The sequence below is a fragment of the Suricata suricatta genome, chromosome 3, assembly GCF_006229205.1.
Source record: "Suricata suricatta isolate VVHF042 chromosome 3, meerkat_22Aug2017_6uvM2_HiC, whole genome shotgun sequence".
Lineage (NCBI taxonomy): Eukaryota > Metazoa > Chordata > Mammalia > Carnivora > Herpestidae > Suricata > Suricata suricatta.
The window spans coordinates 28,041,986-28,069,672 of NC_043702.1; the positions used below are offsets into that span (position 1 = coordinate 28,041,986).

A 27,687-nucleotide genomic window follows, 5' to 3' on the forward strand; every position below is an offset into this window, starting at 1 on the left:
CCCTGAGAAGAAAGCCTTCCCAAGAGAATGACTAGTTTTCTTGGGCTTAGGGATAGGGACAGGGGAGGCAGAAAGGTTTAAAAGACAGTATATGGCCGTGCACCCCAACACCTAAGAACCGCGGCAGGGCCTCAGACCCCGCGCTCAGCTTCAAAGTGCGCCTGCGTCGCGGTTGCTTGGAAACCGCTGAGCCGCTCTTTCTGGTCCTAGGTCGCGGCTTTAAACATGGCTAAATTCGTGCTTGCGGGTGAGTGATCCTTAAGTTCCCCCGTAGGTCGCTCAAAACACCCAAACTGCTCACCTCCTTTGGTCGCTTGGCAGCGATATTCTTAACTGTTGCTCTAGCAGCCCCAGCATCTACATAGACCGCCCCCAAGCTCCTTATGCATTCATTTAAAGATGTTAATGGGGCAGCGTGCTGTGCAAAGCACTCCCGGACACCTGAGATTCGGTGGGGGAAGAGATAACACCGGAGCCTCCGAGGGGCTTTCCGTCTCACAGAGTACAGAAGCATGTAAACGAGAAATTTAGATCCACTGGAATTCATGAAATAAGGGAGACGTGCACAGGACCGTGGGAGACGTTACAGGAGCTGATTTGTGAAGATTTGCGTTAGGGAGGCCATTCCAGATAAAGGGCTAAAAGAGGCTAGAAATCTCATGGCCTAATGGAGGAAGTAGATATGGAGGAAGTGTCCTGACCTGGGGCTAGAATAGGAGCAGCAGCCAGATCCTTGCACTTAAAGTCCAACAAACAAAGGTGTTTGTACTGTATTTTGAAAGCAATGAAGAGCACGAGAGTATCCTTAATGGGTTTGCAATCTAGAAAGCCCACCTTTGTAGCAATGGAGGGGAATGATTGAAAACGTCCACTGACATCCAGAAAACCACTAAAGGGTCTCAGGAAAAGCAGCAGCCTCCTGTACCTGCCTCCTTCACTTCTCAGCAAGTTTCTTGAAAGAGCAGACTGCTTTTTTGTCTTCAGGCCCTTCCATTCCATCTGGCTGCTACTTCTACTTCTACCTCCTTTCAGAACTTTTGGTCTTCACCAAAGTCACCAATGACTTTTACAGAAGCTGTCCAGTCTTATTTGAACTTTCTGATGCATTAACACAATTCACATCTCCCATCTGCCTAGAAATCTATTTCCCTTGCTTCTTTATTCATTCAGGAGAACATTTTTGATCACTGACTATATGCTGGGAAGGCAGTGGTACAGAAACTTACAGAAAATGGTGCTTGGGTGCCAGTGGCAGGGCAGGCTCTGTAGAAGCAGTGTGGCAGGGACCTCATTTAGTGGAAGCAAAGACCTCCCAGAGGGAGTAGTTTTTTAAGCCCCAACCTGAAAGATGAGAAGAAGTTACCTGGCAGAAAGGAGGTATGGAAGAAGAGAGGGACTAAGCATAGGTGGCAGGGAGTGGGGTTGGAATGAGGAAAGCTAGTTTGATGATGATCAAGAGTGTACAATAAGCAAAAGATGGAAATTAATTTAGTAGGACTGGAGTAAAAGGTACAAAGGGGAGAGAGTGTCAGGCTGAGGCCAGCATTAGTTAATATAGATTCTTGTGAACAGTTTGTATTTTAAACACTATCCAAAGTACATGGAAAGCTTTTGGAAGGAGAGAACATAATCAAAGTTGCATTTTATCTGAATGTTCTTCTCCTTGGGAAGAGAAAGATTAGATGCCAAGACCCTCGTTAGGTGTGATAATCCAGGAAGGAGATAGTGGTGGCCTGGTCTGGGATGGTAGGCAGTGGAAATGTAAGGAAGTGACTGGACTGGAGAAATATTATGGAGGCATAATTCACAGCACTAAATGTCTAATTAGGTTGAGGAAAGCAAGTAAAGGAGAAGAAAGAGTTCAAATTGTTTCCAACCAATGGTTTGGAAAAAATGGGTAGATGGGGAGTCACTGAAAAAAAAATTGGAAAAGTAGGCTTAACACCCTGGATGCTCTTAATTCTCTTAAAGAACTATTTAGGTCAACATAAAGAACACAAGACAAGGAGCAGATTCAGGGGGTGGGGAGAGTTTGGGCAAAATCTGTCCTAGTCATGTTGAGTGCCTATGAGACATTCAGAAGGAGATGGAAAAGTCCAGAAAGGTATAAACATCTTGGATAGTTCTGACCTGGATATACAGACTTCTACTTGAAACCAGGAGAGTGGAGGAGATTAGCCAGAAAGGATGCATGGAATATGAAGGTAAGGTAAAGTGAAGAATGTTCTCCTTTTAGGGACTTGATAAAGGAATAAGAACCTACAAAGTATAGTGAGAATGGCCAGAGAAGTGGGACGAAAATGTGAAGAGTGATCTGACTGTAGCAGGTGTTTCAGAAAGATAGAAGAGGGCAAAGGCCAACAAGAAAATGCCTACAAGAAAAGGATCAAAAAGTATCCATTGGATGTAATGACACAGAGGGTCCCTGATGCCCCTCCAGAGAGTCATGGTTAAACCCAGATTACAGTGGGATAAGAAATAAATGGAAGTGAAAAACTGGGGACGGCAAATGTAGAGGACTCTTTCAAGAAATTTTCATAGAAAAGGGCATGTAGAATGCACTAGCTAGAGAGGGACATAGGCTTTTTGTTTTTTTAGGACTGGAAAAACTTAAATATCACTTTACTATATTTAAATATGATGGAAGAGGAACATTAAGAACAGAGATAAAATGCTAAAAGAGAGCAATTCTGAAGGCAGAAGAGGGCGGTATTCAAAGCATAAATGGTAACATTAGACCTGGACAGGAGGTAGAAGCCATCCTCCATTGAATAGGAAAAAGAAGGAAAAGATGGGTCCAGATACAGACAGGCTTATAGGTATGAGGGTAGGAGGTTGGGGGATTTACCAACTGCTGCCTTTTTATATCACTTGGGTTTGTTTTTGTAAAGTAGAAAGCAAGGTTGTAATCTTCCAATAGTATGGGAAAATAGGGAGAAGGAAGAGGTTTGTAAGAAGTGGACCTCGTTTAGAAGGGTAAATGTGGAGAGCAGAAGAGAGTGCTGGTCAGGAAAACAGAAGAAGCTCCAGGCAGAGTTGACGGCCAGTTGAGGCTAGTGACCATGAATTTATAATGGCGCCTTTCTGCTTGGTTCCACCATGTTTCTCCAGGGGTGCCTAGCAAATGGAATCCAGAAACAGAAAAGGCAGGTAATTGAGTTCATCCAGGGTAAGCCACTTTTACCAGGCTGATTTGCCAGAAGCGTCGTGGGGCAAGATACTTTAAAATATGAGCCAGAGAATGGTTTGAATTCACGAACCGTGGATTTGAACTAAACAGGGAGGCTAACAGACAGGGAGTGAGTGAAGGTTTGATGATTTAGAAGTCACCCTGAAGTTGAAGAACTCATGATTGGAAGTAAGTGGGGAAGATTGTTGCAGAGGGAGCTCTGCCCTTGGCCCCTGCTCTTCCTCCTCCATCAGACACCCAACCCCATCTACTCTGATGGCTTTAACTTCCTGTGGGTTGATGGCTACAAAATCTGTATCTTAATCCCTCACGTGGGTCTTGTACTTGAGACCTAACACGTGCAACTACTTGTTGGGCAGATCTACTTAGATATAACCTCACATACCTCCAATGCACTTGTCTATAGTAAACTTTTTACCTGTCTAGTAAGTGCAGGATCATCTGGCCACACCAGAAAATAGACGTTATCCCAGACTCGTCTCTCTCCCTTCCGCTTCTCCTCCCCCTAGTCCCACTCCCTGCAACATATATCTAATCTACATGTGATTTTACCACCACTCCTCACCTCATACTTTGCCTTCTATTGGCTCCTAATGAGTAGTTCATTATTAGTAATTCATGCAGTAGTAGCCTGGCAGCCCCTTAGAGAAAGTGAGGTCTAGCATAATACTGGAAGAGAGTAAATATCCAATAGTCTCTTTCTTTTTTCCACATTTTATTACTTAAGATTCTGACCATCTATGAAATAATTTTATTTTTACTTCTGTTATAAAAATCAAAAGTTTATATGGTGGCAGTTATACAATAATTATATGTAATAGAATATATCATAACTATATGATTATTTCTGTAATTATATGCCAGATTCTTATAACTGCATGGTAATTTCTATGGGATGTAAGAAAATGTTGCTATTTTGAACTCTTTTAGGTAGAGCAGATTGCCCATATTATGCTAAAGCAGAACTTCTGGCAGACTACCTACAAAAGAATCTTCCTAATTTTCAGATACATAAAATTGCACAGCATCCTCATGTTTGGGAGGTAAGAAGCTTTTCCATGTGTTTTAATTTAATGAAATATTAGCCAGTGTATCAGGTAGGTTTCCAATAATAAACTTCCATGTACTACTGATATTTTAACACTAATAAAATAAGTTCCTACTTACCAGTCTCAAAACATTATGTATTTTCCCCCCAGCGGCGAATAGAACAAATGAGGCCCTTAACCCATCAGTGGAATAAGTTTGACTGTTTTTTCTCCCAAGAATCCAGATAACTTATATTATCCTTTTTAACGTTTCACTGTCCTTCATCTGATTTCTAACGGCATGAGACACTACCATACTGCTGCATCAGAGGGCTCAGCCAGCCTGAACTCTGCAGCTGGGTGGCCCTTCAGAGACACCCCACGTACAGATGAGGGGGCACAACTAACCATCCTTGGATGCCGGCTGCCCTTGGGGTCCTTGGATGCTGGCTGCCCTTGGGGAAGGGACTTAACTCTAGGCAAGGGAACGTCTCTGAGGTCAGCTCCTGGAGAGACTCGGCACTGAGCAGTCAGCACCCAGTGCACCTGGTGGCCCAGGCAATGAGTGTCTTGGTCATGAAGGGGAAATCTGAAAGACATATGACAGGATCTGCTACAGTTCACCAGCTGTGCCTTTGGGAGCCACATGATCCATATAATAACTTCATACCATCTGAGAACAGCTTTTCTGAGGTTCTGGTTGGCGTCTTTCCCTGAGGAAACTTTACAAGAAGATGGTTAGTCAGAAGAACACAGTCTCCACTGCATATCATTTTAGGGCTGTTACTGACACTCATCACCTTTCTTGTCTGTGATTCAGTGTTGATCCCCCTCCTGCTCTGCTGGTCCAGGTGACCTAGGATGTGTGATGAACTAGAACTGTATCTGTAGGGATCTGAGTCCTGGTCTCTGGCACACGTACTCTGGCTGTCAAAATCGAGCAAAGCATTATCAAGGTTTTGCTAATGGATCACCTAGATGCCAAATATTCTTTCCTACCCATATGTCCCAGAGCAGCAATACCATTTACTTTTTCCAGGATGGTAGCTCCCTTCCTTAACTGCTGTCTCTGGGCACAGGAGCTCACAGTGACCGAGCAGCAGCCACAACTTAAAGTTTAATGGAACTCTTCCCAATAGAAACACCCTTGCACCTCTGGAACTTAGAACGTCCAGACCCATAGAATCTAGAGTAAGTGCATTAGTGGAAGCACAAATTCTCCGTGTGGGTCACTGGGAGTGACAGTAAGCAGGATCACTCTTAATTTTGTCCCTTGGTTCCTGGATTCATATATGTTACCCATTAAGGAAAAGCACTATGTTGATTCGTGGTATATATTGCATCCTGAAAGACCGTGCTTCATCCTTACAAGGTAGCAACCTCTAAGCACCTTCAGTGGGCCGTCCTTTCCCTCTATCAGGCTGCTGTGTGGTGTGATATATGATAGGTCCAGTGCATCCCATGGTTACATGCCCAATTCTATACATGCTTTACTCCAAAGCAGTTCAATGTGATGTTACGCAGGATCCCGTGTTGCTAGGTTGAGTATTTTATATGCTCTTGGGCAGGGTGCTAGCCAAAGCCCTACCAGCAGGAAAAGCAATTCTTTACCCAGAATATATGTTGATTTCAGTCAAGATGAACACTTCCCTTTCTAGGCTGAAATGTAATCACCTCGACACCAAGAAGCTGGTTAGTATCTTTGAGGGAAAGTGCCATTATCATGGGGTCAGTGTTGGTCTCTATGGCCATAGGATAACCTCTGTCTCCTTTGTGAGCCCATCATCCCTTCAACTAAGACATTATCTGCTGGTTGTCTTGTGCTTTTATCTGGTGGGCACTGCCCCTGGCCTCTTTTATTTCAGGATTCCATCATCCCAATCGCCAGGGAGTTCAGCTGTAGAACATCATGTCCTTTAATAGCCCTGGCCAGGAATGGACATCCACACCAGGCTTCTCAGTGGTGGCGAAAACATATCACCAGTGCAGCTCTTATCATTGTGGTGAAAGTAGTGTCATCCAGGCCCTTCTGGAAAGTATAACCGACTGGTAGCTTCCATGCTTCCATAATAGCATATCCACTCCAGCATGCCCACTTTGCTGAGCTTTTTGAATCCTTCTCCCATTGTCCTCCATGGACGTTCTGGCATTTCTGTTTCATTTTATGTGAACCATCACTTTCCCATGCTTCAGAGAGCCATCCTAGCTCTCTGTCTTCTGAGGTTCTTGCCAGGATATACACGGCTGTGTTGCAGAAAAGTGATTCATATTGATAAATACTTCCTTATCCAACTGTATGCTCCACTCTTGATTCTGCACCCTCAGGGTCCAGACCTAGGTGTATTCCTCCATCTCCTACCAAGACATCAACATGTCCCGCTTGGTGATGAAGGTCGTTGAGGTAGAGTCCCTTTCCTCCAGAGGCCCGAGACTTCCCTGGTCAGGCTGTATAATGATTAGGGGAACCGTGACAGAATCCTCACAGCAGCATTATTTGCTTTAAGGGGAGATAAAGGCACATAATCAAGAGAAATTAGTTTCTAAGATTTCTTGTGTAAGGTAGTCTCATGACACATGCCTCCAATGGCAAGAGTGCTATCATGTACTTTACTCACAAGAACATTGCCCTCTGGCTCTACTCAGCCTGGTCTACACAAACCAGATAATTATGATTTAAGCTTTTTCTAATGAATATTATTAGAAATCCATAGATAATTTTTAGTTCATTAATGCAGTCTGAATGAATAAACTGTACCCACATATTTGGAAAGTAGTGTCAAATGTATGTGGTCCAATGGCTGGAAATAATCTCCTATGGAAGAGCAAGGGAAGAATCAGTTGAATTTTTTGGCTATCAGAGGAGTTGGAACACTTGGCTTCTCTTTTAAGCTAACCAGTGTCATTCATGGTCTCCTCAACAAAGAGAGCAACTTTCAGTATTGGTCAGCAAATTTGAAGAAGTGTCTTTCTTTTTTGATTAACTTGTTACTTAACTCACTACTGTTTTCTCTATTGACCTTTTACAGGGTAAAGTTCTCTAAATTTTATTATGTAAAACTTTTACTACTCAGTGGTAGTAAAAAGAAAAAGCTAAGTTTGTATTTGAATTCTGAAGTATTGAACTAAATTCTGATACAGATTCAATGGGTGACTTCTCTTGGAATATCATTCAATAGGAGTGGCTAAAAGATTTGTGTGAGAAGAAGAAGTGGAGTCACAAAAACTCCCCCATCATCTGGAGAGAGCTGTTGGATCGTGGAGGAGAGGGGTTGCTTTTAGGAGGCTATAATGAGTTCCTGGAATATGCCCAGGTATATGAATTAAGTTGATTTATTTGCTCAAAGCATTATCATTCTCTCACACTGTTCTTCAAATGTCTTGCTTTCCAAAGTACTCCCTCAGCCCTCCTTTTACTCTATTCTGACTTTAAATAAGAACTTCCCATTATAATTACTGTCAGCTAATTATGCATTTCAGTGTTGACTTTTTCTTTCTTAATATGTAGCTTTACTATGGTGTCACCTCTAGCATGACTACTGAGCTGATGAAGATAATTGCTCAGGAGAACCTGGAGGCACATATAAAAAAAGAACTGGAGGAAGAAGCTAGGAAAGATCTTGTCAAACCCTTGCAGGTCTGGATCACCAGGTGGGACAGACTCCAGAATTCCTGAGGTTGGGTGTTTATATTTAGAAAGAACAATAATGTGGGATTAAGTCCATGGTGGAAGAACATCTGAATGTCAAGTGTGAGATTTGGATGAATGGATGGATGGATGAATGGATGGATGGTGCATGGATGGATGGATGGATGAATGGATGGATGGATGAATGGATAGATAGATAGATATGGATAGATATGTGTATATATGCATATATCCCTCAATATGGCTTCGTATGTTTTACTTTTTAAAGATTTTTTAAAGTCTGTTTATTTATTTTGAGAGAGAGTGAAAGAGAGAGAGGCCATATGTGCATGAGTCAGGGAGGGACAGAGAGTGGGAGAGAGAGCATCTCAAACAGGCTCTGCACTGAGTGGAACCTGATACAGGGCTCAATCCCACAAACAGTGAGATTGTGACCTGAGTCGATATCAAGAGTTGGATACTAATTGACTAAGCCACCCACAAACCCCCATATTTAAGCTTTAGAATATAGGTATATGCGTGTCCACACACATATGCAATCTAAGAGCAAGTGTATAGCGAAGATAATCACATTGATAGCCCTGTCTCCAGCTCTTGTCCCCTCATTCTGTGTCTCTCATGCCGTCCGCCGTCCTCATTCTTACTTTTTGCCTGGCTGTCCTTTTGCCCTTTCCCTCACTTATTTCTCCTCTCCCCCTCCCATCTCACTGCCTGCTGCCTTCTCCCTCATCCCCACTTGCTGGAGCTGACCTTGGCTCTTCCTCTGTCCCCTCGTGTCGTGTGCCTGCCCCAGTAACCAGTGTCGTGGCTGGACCAGCCTGTGGTTCTTACTGTGACTGCAGGACACCCTCAGCAATAACCATCAGGACACTTTGGTTACTTACGCCTCCCGGAAATTACGTGGACACATCTGGAGCCACACAGTGATGTCACCGGCACAGAGAAAGAGAGAGAGAGAGAGAGGGCATGTGAGCACCCATGGGCTTGGGGCTCTGCTTTACTTGAGGTTGATGGTGGGGGCCTAGGGTTTTGTGGGCTCACTCTGTACTGCTGAATTTAACATCTAAGAGTAGAAATTTAAAGCTTGGAAAGAAAAAATAAACAGCCCAGATAGTCAACTACCCGGGTACTTGCTGAATTTTGGAGACAGACCCATGATACCGAGCCTCTGCTGACCTAGGCTTCATTGCAAGGATTTAGAGAAGATAGCCCTTTCCCAAAACATCATTACTTTGTAGCTAAGAGTATAAAGTAGAAAAGAGCTTTGGTTAAGTAAAACTTATTGTTTCTTTACCTTTTTAAGACAAAATATAAACATGTAATCAGAGTAATATGATGCCATTCTTTTAAATTCTGCCTTCTGCATATTCTATTTTATTTGAAAAGCCTTTGAAAAAGGTACATTTCTTATTTTGGGATTGTTTTCAGGAGTCCTAGAGCAAGGGATTAGTAGTGAGCATTTTTTGGTTCAACTTTTGCTTTCTAGTCTTAAAAAGTCTGTGCAGTTGTGGACGCTTATTTAAGCTATTAGATCACCTTATTGCTGCATGTGCAGAAATATCTATTAAGAATAACAGCTTAACAGGGGCAAAAGATTTAACCATTCATAATCTGGCTTTGCATTTTTCCCCAGTGCATCTGTCCCTGCCTGCTACAGCCTAATCCCCATCTTGGTAAGTGGAGAGGTGTTCGGAATGCAAACGGCAATGAGCATACATCTGTTTGACAGTGAGCCAGCGGTCGAAGATCTCCACCTTCTCATGACTGAGACTCGGGACCTGGTGGCGCCCTTGCTCAGGGAAGTCTCTGTCTGCACCCGAGTGGAGGACGCCTTCCTCCAGGCCCACGTGGTCATCATCCTGGACGAGAGCACCCACCAGGAGGTGCACACTCTAGAAAGCTGCATCCAGAGCAGGCTTCCTCTGTGTAGGCTGTACGGAGGCCTGATCGAGAAAAATGCTCATGACTCCGTCAGAGTTATTGTGGGAGGAAAAACCTTCGTGAATCTGAAAACAGTTTTGCTTATGAGATACGCCCCGAACGCGGCACACAATATCATCGCCGCAGCGCTGGGGGTGGAAGGCCGAGCCAGAGCCGTGCTGGCCAGAAAACTGAAAACCACCCCCTCGAGTGAGTGAGCTTCCGTTTCCGTTTCTGGTTTTAAACAGTGTGATTTCAAAGCAGCTATAGGAAGAACACGGTACTCTTCAGGATTATTCTGGATAAACTTACTGTGTGATCTGACTATTGTGCAAACATTTTCTTTTTCTTACTGTTTTTCATGACTGGCTGACTTTGTCCATTATTATAAAAATTAATAAACAGGGGCGCCTGGGTGGCTCAGTCAGTGAAGCGACCAACTTGGGCTTAGGTGATGAGTTCGAGCCCCACATCAGGCTCTGAGCTGTCAGCACTGCTCTGGATTCTGTGTCTCCCTCTTTCTCTGCCCCTCCCTTTCTCTTACTCTCTTTCTCTCTCAAAAATAAATAAGCATTAAAAAATTATTAAATAAAAATTAGTTAACAAATGTTTCATATAATAAGACATTTTTCAAGTTATAATTTGAAACCTAATATTCCAATTCTCCATTATAATAGCCAACTAAGTAATCAGTGTTTTTAAAAAATTAATCAGGGGTATATTTAAGTGGCTCTACCCCACTTTCCACCTTTGTGACCTTGAGCAATCACTTGACCTTGTCATGCCTCAGTTTCCTCATCTGTAAAATGAGGATATTAACAGCACTTACCTCCTGGAACTGATGTGAGGTTTCAAAGGAATAATATTTCCAAAGTGCTTGGAATAGTGCCTGGTGTGTGGTAGACATTTGCGAGGGCCTTCACTTGTCCACAGGATCATATGAGCCATTTGTGCTTCTATTGGTCTTTGGACTGGTAGGCATCAGAATCCCAAGAGGATGAGACCTATCAGAAAACGGATTGGTGTATTTAAAAGGGGAGTGCTGTATTTAAAATATTTATTGTATTTGACAAATTGCAGCTACTGGGTAAAGGAAAGAGTGACATGAGAAGGATGGGAGGCAGTTGGAATTGTCAGCAGAGTAGCAACAAAAAACTCAGCACCAGCAAAAACATTGAAGCAATGGAACCTGAAATCAGGAAAACATTGGGGAGAATCATTCAGCGAAGAGTCCAGATGCCAAGGGGGTAGCAGACCTTTTCAGAATATCCCTGGAGTTCAGTTCACACATAACCGTGTCTCATACCACGAACATTGGCTTAGCTGGAACTCTTTCTGTTGCAAGTGACCAGAAGTCCACTCAAAGCGACTGAAGTCAGAAAGCTTTTTGTCAGGCACAGATGGATGCTGGGGCTCAAATGATGATGTCAGGCCTGGCTGGTTCTCTCTCTTGACCTATCCCTGAGCCCTGCTTTCCTCAGCATTGGTTTGCTTCTCAGGCAGGCTCTCTGTGAAAAGTGGTAAAGTGGCCACTGGTGTCTCCAGACTCACGCATTCATAGCTTAGCCGCCCAGTAGAAAGAGTTCTTGCTTTCTCAAATGTACATAAGTAGGAGGATGATACCTCATTGGCCAGGCTTGGACCACTTGCCCATCTCCAAAACAGTTGTTGTGGCCAGAAATCTGGAATCTGGGTCTCATGCCTATTGATAGACCTGAGGGGTGAGGACAGCCCCACCCAAACCATATGGACTGAAATTGAGAAAGGGTAGTTATTTAAAGGAAAACCAGGATGCTGTTAAAGAAAAACATTAGGAAGAAATGTTAGGAGGGAAAACAGCAGATGTCCACTATGGTTTTCTCTAACAGCTATAAAGAGCCTTCGCTCTGATAAGCGACTCTTCCTACCGCCTGCCTCTGCACACAACCGGTGAGGGTCTGATTCCTGGGGCTGCTGCTTGAGGACCACGGAGGGCAGGCCGGGAGAGGAGCGTCTTCAGAGCGGCTGAGCAAGGCCCGGTGCCACTGCCCACCCCAACCTGTTATTATAGAAGTGAATTCCTTCTAGTTAGGCCAAGGCACAAGGGCATTCTGTTACTTGAAGCCAAACAGCAATCTTACCTCATGCAGCACAGTAAAGAGTTTAATCTCCACAATAGGAAGTGGTGTGAACTTAGAATGAAGTCTCTAAGCAAATAAATAAGTTAATGAGTAAGTCAATAAAATTACTTATTTTTCACTTTGGATACAATATTCCTAAGAGATCCATGGTTTTGGAATCCTATTAAATAATCTTATTAAATCTTAATCACTATTTATCTCTGACCCCCCCATCCTCTTATTTTTCTTTGTAGTACCTATCACTTTGTACAGTAGTGGCTTTGTCACCCACTCCCCTCCACCCCCAGAATGTTGCAAGGATTTGGGCTGATGTGTTTTCTTCCAAATGTACCATCTAAAAGTGCCTCACACATGGCTAATTCACTCATTTGTCGATTAGGGCGTTCCTGGGGTCCTCTTGTTACAACACCCTCACTCTGCAGAAAATGAAATCCACCCAGGAGCTAAGTGATTTGCCCAAATTTCAATTCAAGGACTCATTGTCAGAACCAAAGCAGATAAAAAGTCCTCTTGACGGCAAGCAGAGTGGTAAAAATATCACACCAGTGGTATAATTTTCAGTAGCAATTCTCTGAGGGAGCCATTCCAGTGCTTGAATTCAATCGTATGCCCACGCCCTACACAGAGCATGATTAGGAATTGCCAAACACTGATATTTAAGGAAATTATCCACACCATTTTCACATTTTGAGGGGCCATAAACTAAGATCATTTTATAGCAAAAAGATCAATCCTAGGACAAACGCACGGACAAAAAATAGACTGCAGGCAACTTTTTTTATATTAATGCTCATTACTATGTTAACTTTAAATTTCTTTTTCTTCACAGGCATCAAAAATGTGATAGTCTGGGGCAATATTACTGGAAATAACTACATCGATCTGAGAAAAGCCAGGGTTTACAGATATGAAAGTGCTATTTGGGGACCTCCTAACTATTCACGTCCTGTTTTGAGCTTGATATTTGATAGGTATGGTTTTAAGTGAAGTATACTAACAATGTTGGATAAATATATAATAGTTGTTAAAATCCTTTAAATCATCTTAGAAATCATTGTACAAAAGTATCTTGGCATTATTCACACTCACCTTTGTTAATGCACTCTATTCAAGAAACAGAATCTCAACTCGTCAATCCCCACACCCAATTTATTTGACTTTGCAATTGTGAATTTTTATGTTAGACTATCCTTAAAGTAGCTCACATACTCCTTTAAATTTATCTCTAAACCAAGCATATGTAAAGTAAGTCTTATTTAACACAGAGACAGAGACATGTATCCAAATAGAAATTGGTGGAACCATTTCCGAGAATAAGGAATTAAGATGGTGAGCAGGCCCAGGCCCGGGCTGGGTGCTCTGTCCCAGGAGAGGCAGAACCCAGAAGGGGTGAAGAGCACAGCCTCTAGAACCGAGCCACTTGGATTGGAATTCCCAAGCAGCCAGCCACCTAGGAGCTGTGTGACTTCAGAGAAGTTCCTTAACCACTCTAGGCCTCAGTTTTTTCATCTGCAAAGTGTAAATGGTCACATAGCATGAACCTTATAGGGCCGTTGGGAAGATGAAAGGGATTATTAGTACAGGCAAAGCCCTTAGAAGCAAGCCTGCCACAGTCAGCACTGCCATTATGACGGGGTGGGGGAGGGAGGGGGAAGGAGGAGTGTCCCTGAAGCGTTTTTTTCTAAGGTTTGCAGCCCTTTTCCAGTTGTAGCATTTCCTTCCCATTGCCCCTTCCTCAGACCAGAGGCACTGCCTCCATGCCCGGAAATGATGTGTCCCCGAGCCCACTCTCCTGGAGCGTGCTTCCTTCCTCTGGGTAGGAGCAGAATCTCAGGAGCCATGTCATGCCGGCTTAGTGGGGGCAGCCATTCAGTGCTTGTTCTAGTCTGGCTGGACTACGCCCTGAACTCAAACTTTACAGATTCTGACAACTGAGTGATTTCCCCAGTCTCAGTGTGAATCGCTCAATATCTTATGATATCATTTTATTTAGAATGAAGGATACCACCTGTTCCAAAGATAACATCTACATAGAATAAATTCTTTGTAATGAAAGTAATTGTTCCTGCAGCCCTTGACCACGTTTCTGTGTTTCCTATGTGTTGTCATGTTTTTCATTTGACACTTTGGGATTCCTTTCTGCTATATTTCATTACCTTTCCATTGACTTTTTTTTAATAGTTTATTGTCAAATTGGTTTCCATATAATACCCAGTGCTTCTCCCCACAAGTGCTGCCCACCATGACCATCACCCCCTCCCTTTCTCCCCCTCCATTGACTTTTTATGGGATTGAAGAAGCTTGAATATTTAGATCTATTGATCCAAGGAACATGCTTTTTCATTTGCATTCTTCCCTCCATTGTAAAATTGTTTCTTTGTCTCCTTATAGTGAGTGGGTTAACAGACAGTTTGTGGCGACTCTTAAAAAGTTGACGGAGACAGGAAGACAATTTGGAAGCATCTTAGCTGCACACAGTATAGCCACTACGTTGAAATACTGGTACCAGGGCTCACCTCCCGGGGAGATCGTATCTTTAGGAGTGCTAAGTGAAGGTAAATCTGGTTTGTTTGTTTTAATCTTGTGTTATTTTCACACTTCCATGTATGCTCTGTGCTCCTGCTTCCGTGTCCCCACCTTCTGCCTTACGTATAAACTGTCTGGACCTCCAGAGTTCCATGCCATTTATTCACCATGCATTCCTTCAGCTATCCACTCAGAAATCCAGGAGAGTTTGTGTGAATGCGTAGGGAGCACACGGGGCTCAGACCTGGCCTCTGCCTTCAGGAGACCTGGAGCAAAGTAAAGAAGAGCCAGCTAACAGAAACTAAACCATTCCCTCAAGTGTCTCTCCCTGCATCCCAGCTGAGGAGGGGAAGCAAGGTTGATTTTAGGCAGATGGCAGGAAGAATCAGGACAGACTTCAATAAGGAGGTGACACTCCAGGAAGTCTTCAAGCTTGAGTGGTGCTGACGTGGTGGGCGAGTGTGAGAAGAACATCCTGCAGATGTCACAGGAGCAAAGTCACAGCAGGGGCAGGACCCAGAGGGCCCAGCAGGACACAGGACTCCGGTTCCAGTGGAAACGTGGAAAGCTGCTCTCTACCCACAAATGCCAGACATGCATTTTTACAGCCTCACTGCTTTCATCTGCTAAAACCCATTTCAGAGAACTTTGCAAAGTAGGAAAGAGCCAACAGTTGATGTTCTGTGTTCTGTGGGTTCTACCTAAAGCACCTCTTTTCTTTGTGTTTTACTTTCTCCCTGTGCAAACTCATTCATGCCTAAAGCTTCAGGCCTCAGTCTCTGCTGAGCTGCAGCCTATGAAAACATTGCCACCTGGATGTCATGCTGTCACGTCAAGCCAAAATACACCAAACGAACTTACTGTCTTCCTCTCCCATGTGATCTACTTCTTATATTCCTTATGTTATTAGGAGAGTCACCATCTTCCTTGTTATTCCAGACTATAATGCAGCTCAAGGTAACCCCCCAAGTCCCCCAAGTCAGAACTAATCTGTTTCTCCTGTGTACGCACACACCATTTTGTTCCTCTGTCTGAGAGCGTATCCCAGCCCGCCCTCACCGTGGAATGGTTGACCACGTGTGTCCCCACCATCAGAGCAGGGCTGTGGCTGGCTCTTCTCTGTGCTGCTTCATGGTCAGACACTCAGTGAAACTTGTTTCAATTGCAGTTAAGGTGATGAACACCCTTTTACTGAACGAGGTGAATTCAAATCAGCATGTGACCTTTTTAGTGTAATAGGCATTTAAAACCTTATTGTTATTTGTAAACAGTTTGATTAAGCTCTGTAGGAATTCACCAATAAGCAATGCAATCAATAATGGAGGTGAGGAGCATGCAATCATTGTCTCCCTGAAACCATTTAGGTCAACTCTCTCATGTTGTCTGCTGGTAAGGCTGGCTCTTTACAAACAAAAAAAAGAGGGTGAACAGAGAACCTCGGATGCTCTCTAAGGAAAGGCCTTTTAGATCCCGGTTTCTTGACTGTCCTCTCATTTTTGTTCTACTGACAACATTTTTGATGACCAGGTGGTAAGAATAAGTTTCTCATTTGATTAAGTTTCAAAAAGAGGGGGCAGTTTTATCTGTATGTTGTTCAATTAGTGGTAAGTATTGTTGATCTTTTTATTTGGAACACACCCAAACTGGGCCCTGGGAGCTGCAGGGAAAATCAATCAACTTTCCCGCTGAAGACCCCACCCCGGTCCTCACACCATAGCTACAGACCAGCCACAGCAGGCTAGCAGAGCGAGGCCAGGTGGACAGATGCCTTAGGGTCTTGGGCTACTGAGGCATCAAGGAAAGGCCACAGGGAGCAGACAAAACGTATTCAGACAAAATGGAGGAGAGAGACTGCATTCGTCCCTGAGGCAGAAGCAGGGGATTCAAACCAAGCCAGAGGGGACAGAAGGGACAACAAGAGGAACAGTAGTTCTTTTTTCAGAGAGAAACACTGAGGACAGAGTTGTCAAAACTTGGAGAGGTGCTCAGCCAATACTTCTGGAGTAAATGTTTCAATCCTCCCAGAAGAGGAATTGCCAGAAATTTAGTTCCACCATTATCATTAGAAATCATGTGCAATGTCTGTTCTTTTCTACAATGCTTAACATGAAGGGTTTATTGTTCTGAGTGCTTTTGCTTTGTTTTGCTTTGTGTTTACTCACTACAGGCCAGTTTGGTATTCCTGAAGGGATCGTCTTTTCTATGCCTGTAAAATTTGAGAATGGAACTTGGGTGGTTCTTACAGATCTCAAAGATATTGAAATCAGTAAACGAAAAATGACCAGAATGGCAACTGATCTAATTCAGGTAATGTCGAAATAAATACGAGAGCGCCAACTCTGATACTGACTAGAAACTGACTCCTCTGGGCCAAGGCAAATACTGATCTTGGATTCAATTTGCATCTTCTTCTTAAAAATAGTAAGGAGGCAGTAAGAGTTGGAAGAAATCAACAGAAGAACACTACTCATTAGGTTATATAATTTCTGGCTTGTTAAAAATATTTTTTGGTTACCTAAAAATCAAGACTCAAAGTGTTTTTCTATTGAAGAATGATTAAACTAGCAGTTGTGGCCATTTACTTCTCTGATTATAAAATTTTTCAACAGGAGAAACTTGTTGCACTTGGAGAGGTGATCAGTTTTCAGCCCTATCAATCAGGTAATTTTTTAGATATGACCTTTTATCATGCTGTTATTAAAAGACTACTAAAATAGGTGTTGAAACAATATTATTCAGCCATCAAAAAGGATAGAATCTCACCATTTGCAATGATGTGGATGGAGCTAGGATGTATTATGCTAAACAAAGTAAGTCAACCAGAGAAATACAAATACCACATGATTTCACGCATATGTGGAATTTTAAGAAACAAAACAGATGAACATATGAGAAGATGAGGGAAAAAAGAAAAGAGAAGAGAGGGAAATAATCACAGAGAATCTTTTTGGGTTTTTTAATGTATATTTACTTAAGAGAAAGTGTGCCCATGTGAGCAGGGGAGGGGTATTGAGAGAGAAGGAGAGAGAATCCCAAGCAGACTCCTGTCAGCACAGAGCCTCATATGGGTCTTGAACCCACGAACCATGAGATCATGACCTGAGCCCAAACCAAGAGTTGGATGCTCAACAGACTAAGCCACTCAGGCGCCCCATGAGAGACTCTTAATGACAGACAACAAACTGTGGGTTGATGGAGGAAGGGGGGTAGGGGATGGGCTAGATGGGTGATGGCTGTTAAAGAGGGCAATTGTGATGAGCACTGGGTGTTGCATGTGAGTGATGAATCACTAAATTCTACTCTGAAACCAGTGTTGCACTGTATGTTACCTAACTAAAATTTAAATATAAAAAAATAAATAAAATAAGATCACCCTAATCTTCCACTAAGCAATAAAATAAAATATTTGTTGAAACTGAATCACTATTTAATATTGATAACTATAATCCACATTTTATCACTTTTAAATGAAATTATTGACAAAATAAACTACCAAGTTTGGTGTATCCTTTGAAATAAAATATCTCATAAAAATGCTAAAGAAATTACATCTTAAAAACCATATGACCTTGGGGCACCTGGGTGGCTCAGTTGGTTGAGCTTCTGACTTTGGCTTAGGCTGTGATCTCACAGTTCATGGGTTCAGGCCCCATATTGGGACTTCGTGCTGATAGCACAGAGCCTGCTTTAGATTCTCTGTCTCTCTGTCCCTCTCTCTCTGCTCCTCCTCCACTCAAGCCCTCTCTCAAAAACAAATAAACATTTAAAAATCTTTTAAAAAAACACTATGACCTTTAAAATGTGTATAACATATGTATTCATTTCCCAGGGCTGCCATAACAAATTACCATAAACTGGGTGGCTTAAACAATGGAAACTCATTCTCTAGTGAATAAATGAGACTAGAAGACCTACATCAAAGTGTTGGCAGGGCATGGGCCCTTTGAAGTCTCTGGGGAAGTGCCCTTTCCCGCCTTTGGAGCTTCTAGGGACAGTGTTTGGCAGTCTGGGCTAGAGCTGCATCACTCCAGTCTCTGGCTCTGTCTTCACATGTCAGTCTTGTGTGTGTGTGTGTGTGTGTGTGTGTGTATTTCTTCTTCTCAAATGGACACTTGTCATTGCAATCCAATAAGACCCCATGTTAGCTTGAATAAATCTGCTGACACCCTATTTCCAAATAAGGTCACATTCACAAGTATTAGAGATTGGGACTTCAGCCTATCTTCTTGGGAACACAACCCAACCCACAACATTCCATTACTTTTAGAACACTAAAAAAAAACCTAATAAATTCTAATAAGCTTATTTTTCTCATTGGCAGTTTCTCTAGTCCTAAATTCACAAGAAAGTGCTATCATCTTTCTTTAATCTCTAACTATTGAAAATATTTAACAACCGGTATGGCACAGATTACACCCAGTCTGCCTCTCAGAATGAATAAACTGGTAAAAGAACTGGCAGGGGACAGAGGACTATTCTTGGTCCATATCAGAGGAGTTTTAGTGATGTCAAAGCATTGCAGTAGGAGAAGAAGAAGTCCAAAGAGCAGTTGGTTTTCACTGGAACTCTTTTATTCGCAGAGTTTTGAGGCCCTCGGTGAGGTTTCTTGCCTTTGCGGGGCGGAGCTACCCAAATTCCTTTCCTGAGAATGGGCTCTCAAGCAGTCAGTCTCAATTCTACTCCTGTGACGAGTCGTTAGTCCTAAATTTTCCATAACACTTGTATTATAGAGGGTTTGTGAAAAAAGAATAATCTGATTTTATGTTATTTTCATTAACAAAGGTCAAAGCATGTGTGTGTATGCACGCGCGCGCACACACACACACACACACACACACACACACACACTGTATGTGTATATGTATGTATTTGATTGATCTTGACTCTGTCACCTTCAGACCTTGCCCAAAATACTGTTCCAGAGATTCCAGGATCAGAGCATTGAATAGAATCAGAATTTTGCACAGTTTGGAGGTCTCTGCTTTTAACATATCAAGGAGATGATTCATGTATGAGGCTTATTTAATCTTTTTGATTAAATTAATACATAATTTCTTGACTTTTAGAAACTGACTTAGCTGAAAGAGATGAAAAGACCAACTTACCCACCACATATACCAGCCAGGAAAATCAAAGCATCTCAGATGGTAGGTATATCAATTGAAATAAAAAGTCCTTTTTATCCAAGGTTTAACACTAAATTTCAAAGAGAGAAATGTGATCACCTATTAACCATAAAGGGGAAGTCAGTCTTTCATCACCCTCATCCTGTATTCAAAAATCAGATCATATTTAAAATCTATTAAAACCTGCGAAGTAAATTACCAGATATCCATTGAGCACCTTCTGTATGCTGCTCACTGTGAGAGACCGCGGGGGACACAGTAACAGAGTTATGGCCACACAAACAGGTCTTGGGAAAGGAGCGATAAGAATATGAAAAAGTAAATGTCAAGATGCACAATGAATTAAAAAGCTCAATAAAACAAAGCAAGACAGGTCAAAAGTAAAGAGTATACAAAAACTAATCTGGAAACCCACAAGAAAAAGAGGGGTCCTTGTAATATATGAAGGAGGAAATTTAGTCATATCTTAAAATTTAGTTGGGACTTACAGTAACTGAAGATAATCAAATGCCCGTATATTTAGTTAGAAACTGTGATAGTTCTGTCACAAAAGCTGAAAATATTCTTGAGATCTATCGTACAACAATGTGTACATAGTTAATATGGTAGTGTACATTAAAAAACATGTTTAAAAGGTAGATTTCATGTTACATGTGTTTAGCATAATACAAAAAGAAAAAAGAAAGAAATCATACTAGGTACTAGAGACGTGAATGTAAATCAAATGTTGTTCTTGCTCTCAAGGTGTTCACCATCTAGCATGGGAAACAGCAAAGCCAATTAAAAACTACCCAATTGAGGGGCGCCTGGGTGGCTCAGTCAGTTAAGCATCTGAGTTCTGCTCAGGTCATGATCTCACAGCTTGTGAATTCAAGCCCTGCATTGGGCTGTGTGCTGACAACTCAGAGCCTGGAGCCTGCTGCAGATTCTGTGTCAACCTGTCTCTGTATGCCTCTCCTGCTCTCTCTAAAAAAAAAAAAATACTACCCAACTGAGAAGGAAGTGGTATGCAGAGAGAGGCCTGAGCGTAATGGAACCACACTGGGGGTGGGGGTGGGGGGGGGTCTCCTGACATAGATAGGAGCATTAGTAAAGGCTTTCAAGAAGAAACAAAATGGGAGTGGAGTCTATAAGGATAAGTAGGAATTACTCATGTTATGTACTGAAAAAGAAGCATGCAAAAGGAAGGGTAAAAGAGGCTGTGAAAGGTGTACCACCAGAAGGAGACACATGAGCAAATGAGACATTTCAAGTGACCAAGGTATGACAAGAAGTCATGATGAAGGTGACTGGCAGCTTTCCAGCATAGATGGAGAAAAGCCAAATTGTAGGGTATCTATTCCTGAGTTTCAGCATCAGACCAATCTAAGTTGTTAATTAAAATGGTAGTTTCTTAGAGGTACATCGGGTGTCGTAACCCGAAGGCCGGGTCCGGGAGCGCTCGTCCCCAGCGTTCGGCGGTACCTGTCTCGTCCACCCCGACCGGCAGGGTGGAGAGTCCTCGTGGGTTCTTTTCCTGAGGGAGGGAGAATAAGGGCAGGAAAAGGGACGCACAGAGAGTAAAGACACAACTCACGGTTTCCGATCAGGCGAAAGAGAGAGTTTATTGAGAAAACTGTTTCTTATAAAGCCTTCAAGGCAGGGAAAACAAGGCAGCTGACCCAGGTCAGTTGATAGGAAACAGGGTCAAGGGATTAAGACTGGAGTAAAAGAGGAACCAGACTAGAGTGTTCTAGCACAGCGCCTGAGGGGCTGATGCTACCCTGCCTGCAGGCGGTTGATCTTTGATCTTCTGGCTTCTCCTCTGGCAGGGAGTGGCGCTCCCCTGCCTATTTTGCAACTCCCCTCAGGGAGTGATATATCCGGCTAGCAAATGGCCAAGCAGCTGAGATCTTTGCTGCTCCCCACAATCGGGGACTCGGTTAATTAAGCGTCCAACTCTTGAGTTTAGCTCAGGCCGTGATCTCACGGTTCATGAGTTTGAGCCCTGAATTGGGCTCTGCACTGGCAGTGAGGAGCCTGCTTGGGATTCTTTCTCTCCTTCTCTTACTGCCCTTCTCCTGCTCACTCACTTGCTCGCTCTCGCTCTCTCTCTCTCTCTCTCTCTCTCTCAAAGTAAATAAACTAAAAAAAAATTTAATGGTAGATCCTTAGATCCTCTACTAAGTCATAATCCTACACAGACTGAAGAATATTAGTGGTGATAACATAAGGAAAATGGGGTTCATTTCAGGTTGTTTTGGGGCTATTTGTTGAATGAGCATCAAGAGTCAAATATCACTTGATAGTGCTTTCCACAGTGTGAGTTTGGTGAGTCATAAAAAAATTTTGCGGGTGACAAAATCAGTTTAGCAACTGGCATTTTTTCCCTTGAACTGGAATGAAATTGAAAAGAAAAGAATAGTGAAAAGACCAGATTTTTTTCCCCAATGCACTTGAATAGAATAGAAAAACAAAGATGAATAGTAAAGATTAGAAAAGGGTAAGTACTGTTTCATGTAACTTTTTTTGTTTTATTAAAAGCACACAAGTGCACATACTGGAGTATAATGTAACATACATTTTAACTGTGAGTCCTAGTCAACAAAATTGAAAAAACACTGACCTAGAATATTTTATAGATTGTTAGTTATATTCTACATCCAATATGTTTTATTTATTTTTGGTTTCAGAATATAAAGACAGAAAGTATTCTGATCTAACCCAAGATGAAGAAAATGATCCAGGTATGTCAGACAGTAAGTCAGTCGAGTTATAAACAATCTCTGTAGTGCTAATGGTCATGACTCACGTGGTCCAGTCTTAGACAATGACATTGCAGCCAGAAGAACATAGGCTGGCTCTTGAGATGCCATATAAAAATGATCTGGATTCTGGCAGCTCCCAAAGAGCAAGGCATCCAGAGAAACTTGGTGTGTAATGAACAATACAGTAGAAAATGAGAAGAACTGCAAAAATTGATGTGCTTTAGATACTAAAATCTCTATTCTTTTCATTCTCTGTTAACTCTGGTGGGTTTTTCAGATGTGACTCCTGTAACCATCTCTGAAAAGCCATACAGTCAAACACCCATAAACGGTAGGTGGGAAACAAAACATTAATTAGTCTTTTTCTTATTCTATAAATAGGACTGGGTAGAAGCAATTAAGTGTCCCCCAGATACAGTTCTCTCCAAATCCTTTCCCCATCCCTCATCCCCAGGTACTCAGCTTTGCTTGCTGATGCTTCTGGAACCTACCTTCCTGCATTTATAACCAGGCTATGTCAATGACAACTGAATCCTTCCCTTAGAATGATTATGTAAGGAAATGGACACAGATAGATCTGTGAGTCCAGATTTTCAAAATCTGTAACTTAGTTGCCATGGTATTTTATGAAAACAAGGCTGATGTAGACTTCTTTGTGGTTGACCAGTCAGGATATTCATCCACATCTCCATGCTTTTATTTAAATATCCAATAAAATAAACAAATCCATTGTACCTTCCATTCTAAAAATGTACAGTATGATGAGCTTTGGAGTGGGGCTCACTACAGGGAATTAGAACTTGTGCATAGACGAGAAGCAGGACCAAGAGAACAAATGGAACTGACAATATAGGTGCAAATAAAATTGAGAATGGGAGGCAAAGGAGCCAAGGGGCACTGCATATAGAAATAGATTAAGGTGAGGAGGGAGTTTAGAATTTAGTTTTACTGTATAAAAATACCTAATGATGGTCTTGTGATTCGATGTCCCTCATGCACATACTCTACCTCAATCAAATCAGATGGAATACATGAGTCCAGGGAACAGAGGAAAGAGGAAAGCAAACCAAAGCTAATAAAAATATAGGTTATTAATATATTTTTAAATAGTTATACCTTTTTATTCTCTTCCTTTTACAGATTCTGCAGGCAAAACTACAGAACAGCAAAAGATCATATGAGACCAACTATAAAGTTATTTAGTAATGTAATAAATATGAAAAGATCCATGAATGTCTGTATTTAGGGGGGAAGAATTTGAAAAGATTGACTTTTCTCTTAGATAGTTTTATGCTAGACAAGGATAGTGACAGCACACACAAAAAAAGTGAGTTCAGTCATTTTGTGTTACCTAAATCCACTCATAGGTTTGCTTATTGTCCCATTTTCTCATATAGTTTGGGGTTGATTGCTATTTTTTTAAACAACATTAAAATACAGTTTCAGTCATTGCATCCTTGCCCGTATATTCTTCTAGGAAAACCTGCTTCCTCCCACAGTCCATCCCTAAGCCACGGACATAAGCAGCCATGTTTGCTCAACGAGTCTCACCACCTTGGCTTCATCTGATTGCACCAGAAGAAACATGCCTTACTCAAAGAGAACCAATTCGATCTTTTTTCACTGTGTCCAAAAACTCACACTGAGAAAAATGGATAAGAAGGTTGGTGTCTGGGTGATGGTAATGCTGGTGAACTATGGAAGGCACACGGTTCTGCTGTGAGGTCTTCAGAGTTAGTTGGGCTGACCACCTTCCTAAGGGCTGGCTGTGTATCCTTTCTCCTTGGATTTGCTTGGGATAATTATCCTTACAATAAATCACACTTTTACTTTAGCTTAGATTGAATAGGTTTCTGTTTCCTCACACCAGATGTGGCCTGAAAATAAATAAAGTTGTGAAAAGAAAGCCTAATATTTTTACCATATAATTGCATGGTTTAAGTAAAAATTACAGTCTTTATTAAAGCAATAGTAGTCAAACCAATACGCCCATATATTTTCAAGCTAATAGAACCCTTTACAAATGCCAATTAGGAGCTTTTGAAAGCCCAGGAGTCATATTAAAAACTGCTGATATCTGTGCTTTCTCTGTAGTTTAAATAGCTCTTACAGTACAAATTACTTTCTGAAAATTCAGGGAAATTTCAGATACTTCTTCATTGCTTCTACACCATTATGATTCAAGGCTCTGACTAACTTCTGCTTGTTTCCTAAGTCAGCACCTCACTTGATGTTATTGTAAAGAAAACTTAACGTCTGTCCGTGTTAAGGACTCTGGGTGAGATTTTGTGCCCTAATCCTACCATTTCCCCTGCCTCTCTTTGTGGTATTCTCAACCAAAGGAGAGTGACCACAAAGGAAGTCACGTGGTGCTGTCCACGAGTCTCACCACCGGGCAGGTATGTGGCGGTTCTTCCTCAATATACAGGGTTCTTCATGGTAAAACTATGCTGGACTGGAAAATGGGGCTCAGACCAAGACACCTAAGCAAAGCTTCCTGTTCCATTCCCCTTGAATCGGGTATACTGGTCACTTATCGGTGGGAACCAGCTGGAAAAGTTGGAATAGAGAATATAACCAGGAAGATCCATCACCTTTCAAGGCAGTGGTCCTGACCTTTAGTGATATGCTTTCCAGGGGGTGAAGCCCTGACCATTCAGACAACCAGCTGCTTCTCTATTAGGTGGACATCTATAAGGGGCTAGAGAGAGACAGGGGCACAGTTTCCCCTTTTCAGGGATACTGTAGGACACATCCAGTCCCATCCCCGGCAGGCTATTTTTTCTAGCCCGAATATAAGCTATTACATGTTTGAAGCGCTATAGAATGACCAGGATACTGTAGGATAGACTCCCATCGGAGCACAGAAAAAATGGATATTAATCATTACACATAGTATCACACATTTATCCCAGATTGGTATAAGCTATGGAATTACACCAGAAAGAAAATATTAGTGTTTGCTATTTGTTTAACAATGATGCCAGGGCCATTTCAAAAACATCTCTCAGAGAGTCTTGTTTTATTTCAGCTAATGCACTAGCTGTCACAGTAGCCTGACAGGTATATAATCAACCAACTTGGGAAATCTCAAGTCTGGTTTTCCCATTAGAAGTAACTTCCATATGAAGTTATTAAAAATAATTTCTTTATGTTATTAAAACTGTCACAATAAAGTCATGTGGGAGAACTATTCAGTAGGAAATTTAGAATATTACTTGAACAGCAGCATTATGTGAATAAAGTAATTATTGGTCACAGAAATATAGGTTAAGTATATGTCCTTATAACTATAGCGTGCACTGTTACTTGCTCCCCCTACAAGGCCTGTCCCCCTTCCTTTGACTAACAGAACTCCAATTTTATTGGGATGTACAATAGGCCCAAGCCTAGGGCATGTGTCTTGCTAGATGTCATCTACTCTCATGTCCTGGTGACTGGTCTGGGGGCAGACATGTGATCCGGTGTTGTGCAGTGATATGTAAGTCTTCTGGAGGTGTGCAGGAGGCAGCAAGGTTGGAGATGGGAACATGGCATCTGAAAAGAAAGCACTTGGGCTCCCACCTACTTCCTTCCTGCTTAAAATGCTCTTCTACCAGGATATAATGCTGGGGGGTGGGGGGCGGGAGCTCCAGTGAACCACCCAGGGAATGGCAGGGAGGCCAACAGGGATGGAATAACAGGAAAGAGGCCTCATCGGGAGGAGACTGGGAGAAATGCTGTGGGCCATGTTCCAGCTACTCTGAGTTCTTTGAACAGAAGAAAACTTGCACTGAACATCCACCTGTTCTCATCATGATCAACAGTGAGGGGCCGATGCCTTCAGAAGACTTCTCCAGGGCAGTGCTGAGCCACCAGCCCAAGCAGTAAGGATGGGGGGGATGGGGGGGAGGGGGGGCGGGGCGGGGGGGGGCGGCGGCTCGGTGGCTGAGAAGGAGAAGCTGGGTGCCCAGTCTGTCGTGCACTGACCGAGACCACCCGCCGCCCACACCCGGGACATCAGCTATTTACCCAAAGGCAAAGTGGCCAACACCAGAGTCACTCTTCAAGTACTGTGGGGCCCAGGGTGGCAGTGAGTCAGTGGAGCCCGGATGCGCCACCAGCCGCCTGACCCGGTGACCGCAGCAGCCCCGAGGGTCCTCGCGCGGATCCAGCGCACTGGGCAGGTCCTCGTGCAGGTGAACACACGGGCCTCCACACCCCCCACTCCCGCGTGGCGGAAGCTGATTCCCTCATGACCTTGGCCAGCCACCTGTCCCAGCAGGTGTCTGCGGCCATGGCTTTGCTCAGCTGGAGGGCAGGGCCTGGCTCTGGACGCCTTGAAATAAGCCAAGCCAACTCCCGCAAATGTCCCTTTCGCGACCATCTCGGTGTCCCAGGGGCTGGCGCCCTTCCCTCTGAAGTGGGAGGGGACAAGGGTGCTGCTGAACCTCATGTCGCTCCTTCCCGGTGCTCTGCTACCTCAGGCCCTGTGGCATTAGACCCGTCCAAGAAAGGGAAGGTGAAGCCACCGCGAGTGTCCCCTCAGGAGGTCCAACCCAAAGACGAGCCAGTCCTCTGTAGGCACAAGTGTCAAGGCAGTCTGCATCCACGTTTATCTGAGCCCAGCCAACTAGGTCAATTTGAAGTTCCTGGTGCAAGTGTTGGACACGTGTCCACGTCCCCAAGCATCACACATTTGTTAGCGGTGCAGCCCTGGTGACAGGCCAAACAGCAGGTCGCACATCAGGCGGGGAAAAACTCCGCGAACACTCTTCAGATTCATGAGCAGACTCACACGGGGAGAAGCCTTTTGTGTGGAATATTCTCCAGTGAGTTCTGACCACCAAAGATATCCTGGAGGTGGACACAGGATGCATGGGGCCAAGAATCGCTCCGGATGTCTGTGGGGGAAGGAAGCTGACCATCCAGGATCCCCCGGCTCTGTTAGGAAGTGATGAGAAGAGAGTCCCCGAGATGTTTTCCATGGAAATCTTGGCCCCTTCGTGGTACGTGGACCCTGTTGTGTGGAACCAGTACAGCACCATGCTCAGAGAGGGTCTGGCCGTGAAGACCAATGAAACCTGGTGATCCAGAGTGGTGGCATCCCTACCTACACGGGGCTTGCTGCCTGGTGAACAACACCACTGTCCCCAAGATGGATGGCTCCCAGCCGGCTATCTCTGCTCAAGTGGAAAGCCCAGGTGCTGCTGACCGCATTCCCAAACCCCAGTTCCCTCACTTTCCAGAAGAAAACAAGATTGTAGTCAGGGGAATCCTTGTTGGAGGAGAAATGCCAGCAGAATGACCTCTCTAGAACCGTACTCCTTTTCCTTTTTTAAAAGAACCCATCTCCTCCTGTTTGTTTTCTTACTAATGTGCAAATTTTACAGTTATGATCACAA

At 43.1% G+C, this 27,687-nt stretch overlaps 1 protein-coding gene and 1 pseudogene across 2 annotated transcripts; both read left to right on the top strand.

The window, feature by feature from the left end:
* The first annotated feature begins 137 nt into the window (after nt 1-137).
* Nucleotides 138-24,215, top strand: MDH1B (malate dehydrogenase 1B). Of its 2 annotated transcripts, XM_029933977.1 has the most exons (14): nt 148-247; nt 4,121-4,233; nt 7,395-7,529; nt 7,724-7,866; nt 9,498-9,994; nt 12,734-12,875; nt 14,296-14,459; nt 16,598-16,737; nt 17,040-17,091; nt 19,497-19,577; nt 22,229-22,282; nt 22,581-22,634; nt 23,444-23,510; nt 23,781-24,215. In XM_029933977.1, the coding sequence occupies exons 1-13, from the start codon at nt 226-228 to the stop codon at nt 23,482-23,484; spliced, it is 1,638 nt and encodes a 545-aa protein (XP_029789837.1). In that variant the 5' UTR covers nt 148-225; the 3' UTR covers nt 23,485-23,510; nt 23,781-24,215. The 2 variants fall into 2 exon arrangements, with proteins under 2 accessions (XP_029789838.1, XP_029789837.1); XM_029933978.1 differs by lacking the exons at nt 22,581-22,634; nt 23,781-24,215 and having other exon boundaries at nt 138-247; nt 23,444-23,757.
* Nucleotides 23,955-27,687, top strand: LOC115286946 (annotated as a pseudogene).